The 7,499-nt window shown below is 38.4% G+C and overlaps 1 protein-coding gene across 1 annotated transcript in view; it reads left to right on the top strand.

Moving 5' to 3' along the window:
* gabbr2 (gamma-aminobutyric acid (GABA) B receptor, 2) overlaps positions 1-7,499 on the top strand; it is a 181,887-nt gene that overhangs the window by 89,201 nt on the left and 85,187 nt on the right. Inside the window, exons 4-6 of the mRNA XM_020606858.1 lie at positions 1,597-1,698; positions 6,909-6,974; positions 7,365-7,499. The exon at positions 7,365-7,499 is cut by the window's right edge and continues 43 nt beyond it. Of these exons, the coding sequence (XP_020462514.1) occupies positions 1,597-1,698; positions 6,909-6,974; positions 7,365-7,499 (303 nt within the window). The remainder of the gene's footprint in view (positions 1-1,596; positions 1,699-6,908; positions 6,975-7,364) is intronic.

Genomic DNA, 7,499 nt, shown 5'->3' on the forward strand with positions numbered 1-7,499 from the left:
AGGTTTTTTATTGTTTTTTTTTTTTGTGTTTTTTGCTTTTTTTTTTTAATTAAATTTGCAAAGATTTCAAACAAATTTTTTTCACGTTGATCTTTATGGAGTATTGTTTGTAGAATTTTGAGGACAATAATGAATTTAATCCATCTTGGAATAAGGCTGTAACATAACAAAATGTGGAAAAAGGTAAGCGCTGTGAATACTTTCTGGATGCACTGTATGCTGCAGGAATGTTTTGAAAAGATTCTGTGGGTATTTTGATGTATTTTCTCTGGCATGGGAGCTGTCATTGTATAGAATATGAATTCAAGCTAACCCAGTCCTCCACTGTGTGTCAGTAAGAAATCTATAAATGTTTAAGAGCCACATTTCAATGCAAATATACTGTAGATTTAAGGTGGAGTATCACTTTAAGGATGTTCACATACAGTACATAAATGTGTGTGCATGCATTTCATTGTCAAGGCAGTATCCAATATGTATATAAAGCAATATACGGTGCATAAATATGGATATGGAACAACTGCATGCTCACAGATGAATAGAGAAGAAACACTCAGCCTTTGACTGTTAGCTCTTGTATGTTGTCTCTGCCAAATGAGCTTGACATGTCCGTTTGAGTGTGTACATCCTCTGATGTCTCAGCATGCCCCCTAATGCCAAACTCTCTGGTGAAGGAGACAGCCACAGGGCATGGCCAGAGGACATCCGAAAAATTTGGCTAAAGAAGAGGAGGAGCTGTCAACTGTAACATTTTACATGTTGAGGTTTCTCACAGCAGACATTTTGACTTCTTCTTTATGATAAAGTTAATAATGGCTGCATTCCCTTTACAATGTCAGTTTTTTGTGAAGCCAGGGACAACCAGTTGAGATCATTTAAAGCATATTTGTGCTGTCCTCTTATTGTTTTCAAATAAAAAAATAAATAAAAATGCAAATCGCTAGACACGGAATCTTGTAAATGTTACTTCCACTGACCAGAATGAGTCAAATCAGAATGAAAGTGGTTTTGATGTCTTTGGTAACCAGTATCTCTCTGTCATGCTAAAACGTCAAGCAGCTTGTCTTTGTCTTTTCATTATCACTTTAAGGTGAAATGCAGATGCTGATTCAAAACATTAGCTATCCTTTATATTTATTGCTTTATACATACTTTCTCTACTATATGCCATTTCTATGCAAATATAAAAATCTGAATCCTGGAAGTGTTTATTTGTATAAGATGGTGAAAACTGAGAATTTAGAGAATTATACTGTACATGATGTACTTGTTGGTTAAATTAAACATTTTAGCAACTAGTTAGTTATTAAAATAGGAGGATTTTATATAAGCAAGCAGATCCCAAGCAATAAAAGTGTTCCCACTTAATCTTAGGCCACTGACTTAAATCAGCTCTGAACACAGCTCACTAAGTGCAGATTGAAATAAAAATATGTAGATCTTCAAGGTTGTTATTTGGTCTACAGCAAAGAGGCTTGTGCACCAAAGGGTTGGATAAATAAAAACACTGAAGCTATGAACATCAAACGTTGCAAATTATCATCTCTGCTCATGCGATTTTTCTTTTTCTCTCTCTCTGTTCTCCTGCTCTCTCAGGTGAGGAATGACCTGACTAATGAGCTGGAAAAAGCAAACATTCAGATTGCAGATACAGAAAGCTTCTCAAATGACCCCTGTGTCAATGTCAAGAAGCTCATGGTAAGTGATCCACCCTGGGCACGTTGCAATTCTATCCATTAATGGAATGTTTCAAGGTCAGTTTCATTCAGATAATTCTCAAATACGCTGAATGACTTGGGTTCTATTGATTTTAGTGCCATAGTTTTAGATATGTTTTGAATAGCCTATTCTGTGTACAAGGCAGAGCAGTGTAGTTCTCAGTGAGGTAGTGGAGCCCTAATGAGGACACTGTAATGACTGGTGGGGTGCCTACAGTGATCTCTAATGACATGGTACTCTGACTAATGGATGTTTGATGAGCTTTTACAGTAAGCATACAATATGTACATACACACATGAAAACAGGATTTCTTATTTTATCTTATCTTCTCTCAAATGAGATGGAACAGAACAAAATTAAAACATTGTTGGTCTAAATCTGAAATATTCAATGTGTGCGATCTGTGCATCTTTTCACCGTTTACTTCTGGCTTTAATATGCATGGTTGATCTAACTTTGCTAGAATAAAGTAAAAATGCTACAGTAGACATAGGAAACATTGCCAGTGGAATGAATCAAAAGTGACTTTGAGTTTATTCAGTAACATGCCAGGAATTAGTGTAAAGCAGTATAAATATATATTTTAGATAGGAAGTGGCCTGCATGCTGCAGTGAGAGAAGAGCTGTTTGAAGTGAAGAGAGCAGTGTAGAAGAAAGAGGAAGGTCTGAGTGTGAGTGGAAGATGTGATGCTTGTGAGATGGAGCAGGTTGAAAGAAATGCAATGGAGAGATGAGGAGACAGAGGGATAGAGAATGAACAAAGATAAGCTGTCTTTCCTCAAATATATGTGCAACTCCGCATATTGAGAGCTGACATTTTAAGCTGAAACCATCCTTCCTGGATCAACTGTAAATATGCAAATCACAGTGTCGCCTTAAAAGCTTTTGAGAATGTTGGTTGGGGTGTGTGTGTGGTGGGACTTCTCCTGACACCCCAATGGTCTCTTTCCTGTACATCTCACAGCAGCAGTTTGCCATCTCCCTGACATCTACATAATATAATGAGGTAGCTGGTGACACAGATTGTGTTGTAATGGCTGGTCCTTTTTATGATGCACTGTTGTGTGTTTGATTGTGTATGTGCAGGTGTTTGTAGGGCAGTGGGATAAGGGGGTCATGGCGTCACTGTGTGATCCAAAAATAGAGCGCTCCCATCTGTGATATTCCAGCTGGAATATTCAAAAAGCAGACGGGCATCTCTTCTGCAGGGTGCTGAAGCTGTGTTCTGTATTTCTTTGTTGTTTTCTACTTTTTTTTTCCATCTTTTTCATCTTTCAATGCAAAGGCTTACACACACACACACACACACACACACACACACACCCATGCTGCCACGATTAACCTTCCAATCTTCATAACAATCAAGTTTATTGTTCTTAAATTTGAGCATAGACTAACTAGAAAACATTTTGTAGTCAAGGGTTCTTTTTAATGATTAATTTGACTGAAGAACAATTTACTTGCATTCAGTGAAGTGCCACACAAGGAAAATGTATGTAAATGGCTGTAAAATTAAGACCATACTCCTTTATTATTTATTATAATTTAATTATCTGATACACATTCAGAATTATTGCCCTTTAGATATAGCAGAACAGGAGAACAAGCAGAACAAGTTTTGCTTCACTGATGCAGCAGGTTTTGGCTGATTGGCCCTCCATACATTTAATATTTTGATTTATATTTTTAGATATGATTGACCTGTAAGTTAACTTTAGTCCAGCCAACCCCACCCCCCTCCATTCTGCACAGTATTTAAAAAGCAGCTGTTTCTGATGTTTGATTACAGCTGTGCCCATGGGTTTTCAGTGTATTTATGGTGATCTAAGCCCCCAATGAGTCAGTCACAAAACACCTTTGAATTCAAAAGTGGATGCTTTAATAAGAAAAGCAATTTCTCTGAAAAAATTTCATATCAATGCACCACTCCTCACTACCATATGAGATGAATGTGTCACTAGTGTTCTAGAAAAATTTGATATGCAAAGCCCCTCAGTCACCATGATGAGAACAACTGTTTAACACAGACAGTAGTTACTGCATAGTGGTCTTGTCTATACAAATAAAAGCAGGTCATAAACAAAGCTTTCTTTTCTTCTTTAATGCATCATGGGCATGCAAGCACCATTGTCTTGTTAACACATACACACACAGATGATCAGTTGATACAAATGGCTTGCATTGATAGTTTTATATATACCGGTAGTTATTGAGTTACTGATATTGTCACAATGGTTTGCACTGTTCCCATTGTCTGCAGTGGTTTTCTGGCCCTGAAGCACCTGTGTAGTTCCAAATCCACAAATAGCATTGAGTAGCAAGACTCTCACACTGCTAGCACTGAACCCTCAGAGCTCCTCGATCCATACCAAACTCTAGGTCTGACGCCTTAGACTCACCGTGAGTTTGGTTGATGAGGTCAGGATTAATGTTTTAGTGCATGCTGGCATTGTTTTAGGGACTTATGAAAACAGTAGCCTGTTAATTCTACAGTAGTTTTGATTGAGCTGCTCAGCTTTCTAAAAGCTCTTATCCTCTTTATTGTGTGTGTGATGCTGTAGAATTTGAGGGCAAGTAGTACATTAGCATATCCTGTATCTATTTGTCTGGTGCCTAATATATCTGTATAATCTATCCAGTATATCCAGTCTGTTGAAAGGAACAGTTACAATGTTTGGTTGTTGGGTAGTTCTGTGCATCCAACTGCCTTAAGGAATTTGGATTGAGATGACAGTGATCGGTTGCCCACCCGCATCTGTTACTGCAAGACATATGGTAGAGACCGCCTAAGGGAAAAGGACTTCATGACCTGTATTCATGATGCTTTCTCATTATCCAGAATAAAGGCAGAACACCATATTTTCACTGAAATTATAGCTGGTATGCTTTCCATTTTGTTTTTTAAGCTTCCTTTGTTTTTATTTTTCATTACAGTTAACCCCACACTAACTATAACAAATGTTTTCAGATTGTTCTGTTTTCTAATTTCATTTTGAAAATGACCTGCTTGAGGGCAGCAACGCCACTGAATGTATAGCATCAATATAAGGCCTAACTGAACACTTGAGAACTGTATGATGCACTGTAAGTACACCACATTACCATAAAAAACACATTTACCATTAAGTATGTTTTCCTAAAGAATGAGAATCCTTTTCTTTCACTTTATTTAACCAGGTAAAAAAACCCATTGAGATCATGATCTCTTTTACAAGGGTGACCTGGCCAAGAGGTCAACAACACATGTCGTCAATACATAAGTTTCAATACAAATCAAAACATTAAACATTTAAACAATCAAAACCATAAATACAATAATCAACAATATAACCAATTTAAAAACACATACACTGACCAATAGAGTCCTGTTGCCTAAGAGCCATAAGAGAATAAAAAGCTTTAACTGAGCATAATTCAGTAAGTTTAAAATCTGCTTGGAAACTATTCCACGAAGAGGGAGCGGCAAATCCAAAAGCCCGTTTCCCTTTTTCGGTCCGAACTCTCGGCACCATGAGCTGATATTTATCACAAGACCGTAAAGCATATTTGGTATCCGATCTACGTAAAAGAGAGCATAAGTATGCCGGAGCTAGGCCTACCAAAGCCTTGTACACTAGCACCATCCAATGAACATGTCTTCGCATGCTCAGAGACGACCACTGTGCTTTAGCATACAGGTCGCAATGGTGCGTTAGTCGACTACAACCCGTCACAAACCTCAAGGCACTGTGGTAAACCACATTTAAAGAATGGAGACATCTAGCTGAGGCATTCATATACAGTACATCACCATAATCCAACAGGGGAAGAAAGGTCGCTGATATTAAATATTTGCGTGCCTGCAAGGAAAAGCAGGATTTATTACGATAAAAGAATCCAATCTTCATCCGTAATTTTCGAACCACATTAGCAATCTGGGTTTTAAAAGATAACTCAGAATCAAGTAAAAAACCTAAGTACTTATAGCTGGAAACCAGCTCAATCAACACTCCCTGATCTGTTGTTATTGACAGAGTATCTGTTGATAGCTCCTGTAAATGCGAAAATGCCATAACCTTAGATTTCTTAGGATTTAAGACCAACTTCAGTGACCGTAGGCGAAACTGAACAATGTCAAATGCATGTTGTAAGCATTTTGCCGCCTGGGCAAGTGTAGAAGAGCAACAATAAATTACTGTGTCATCCGCATAAAAGTGATACATAGCATTTGTAAGATTATCACACACATTGTTAATCAAGATGACTGTTGGTGACAAATACTAAAACAATAAAGTGGGTGTTCTGTTGTATTTTGTGAATTATAATGACATTATTGATGATAACAGTCTCCAGATTTTCTTCGGACCTTACTGATTTGGTAGTCGGGGCACTTTCAGAGCCACATAAGGGCCTCGCGAAAGATTTTCTCAGTGCATCACACATCACCTCCAGCTTTGCTGGCCAGTTGTACATTTATCAAACATGTGTCAGTATTATTGGATTAAATTTGGGGTCATTTTGGTCTGTTTTTTATTTTTGTCTTTTGAGTTTTTGTGATCATCTGCTTGTGTGCTTATGTGTGTATGTAGGACTGTCCTTGTGTTTGTACCATACATATGCATTTGCTCACTAAGTGACAGACTGTTGCCCCCCGAGCTTGATCTTTTTTCTCCCCCCACCACAAAACCTGCTACACGTCCACCCGGGCAATCTGAATTATTTACCGAGTCAACCACCAAGCCATGGGCTTTGAGTTCCCATGTAAGTTTGTGCTTTCCAGCCTGGTTGTTGAGGAAGACAATCCTGCTTATTGACACGTCTCCGTTGTTGTGAAATGACACTTTGTGACTTGATGTTTTAGGTTCTCAGCCACTGGTTTGCCACATACTTTGTAACCACGGGTAAGACCGACATAGTGATGAAAATACAGTGCACACAACATGGTGATTCTCTGTCCACTTGGTAATAAAGTCTGATGTGGTGGAGGCATCACTCACATGGAAACTGATCTTAGTGCAGAATCATCCACCACCACCATATACACGCTCTACAAAATGGCGGTATTGACTGAAGTGCAGTTACAGGGTAACAACTTCCTTTGATAGAATTGCAACATTGCTGTAAAGTCATGGGGTCATAAAATTACAGTGAAATGGATGATTAGTACATTTACCATTTAAGTCATGATGTCTTTTTGTTTGTTTTTCAGGACAATGATGTGAGAATCATCATTGGCCAGTTTGACGAGCACCTGGCTGCCAAGGTCTTCTGCTGCGTAAGTCCTCATTCTACACTCATTACAACTTTGTCAGTGTTGTCTATTAGTGTCTTGGCAACTTACAATATAGGGAATACTGGTTTATGGCAATGCTGCAAATGCATAACTTTAAACTGTATATGTGACATTTATGTCCAAAGCTGACAGAAACCAATCTTGCCCCATAAAAATAGGCCTAGCTGAATTTGTTACTTACCTATTTGGCTTCATGTAATTTTGGCTTTAGATGGTTTGGCCTCATTTTATGTTATACCCTTGGGGCTCAGTGCAAGAGTTAACAACATTTTCCCAAGCTCAGTTAGCACAAGACCCAAACTGTATACAGTAATCAGCATTATCTACCTGCTGTTGCATAGCCTCAACTTCCATTTCTTCTACACTTCCTAGGCGTATAACTTGAACATGTTTGGCAACAAATACCAGTGGATTATCCCTGGGTGGTACCAGGGCAACTGGTGGGAGCAGGCCAACACCACCAACTGCACCACCAAGAAGCTTCTCACAGCCATGGAGGGTTACATC

Source organism: Monopterus albus, unplaced genomic scaffold (genome assembly GCF_001952655.1).
Source record: "Monopterus albus unplaced genomic scaffold, M_albus_1.0 scaffold82.1, whole genome shotgun sequence".
Taxonomy (NCBI): Eukaryota; Metazoa; Chordata; class Actinopteri; order Synbranchiformes; family Synbranchidae; genus Monopterus; species Monopterus albus.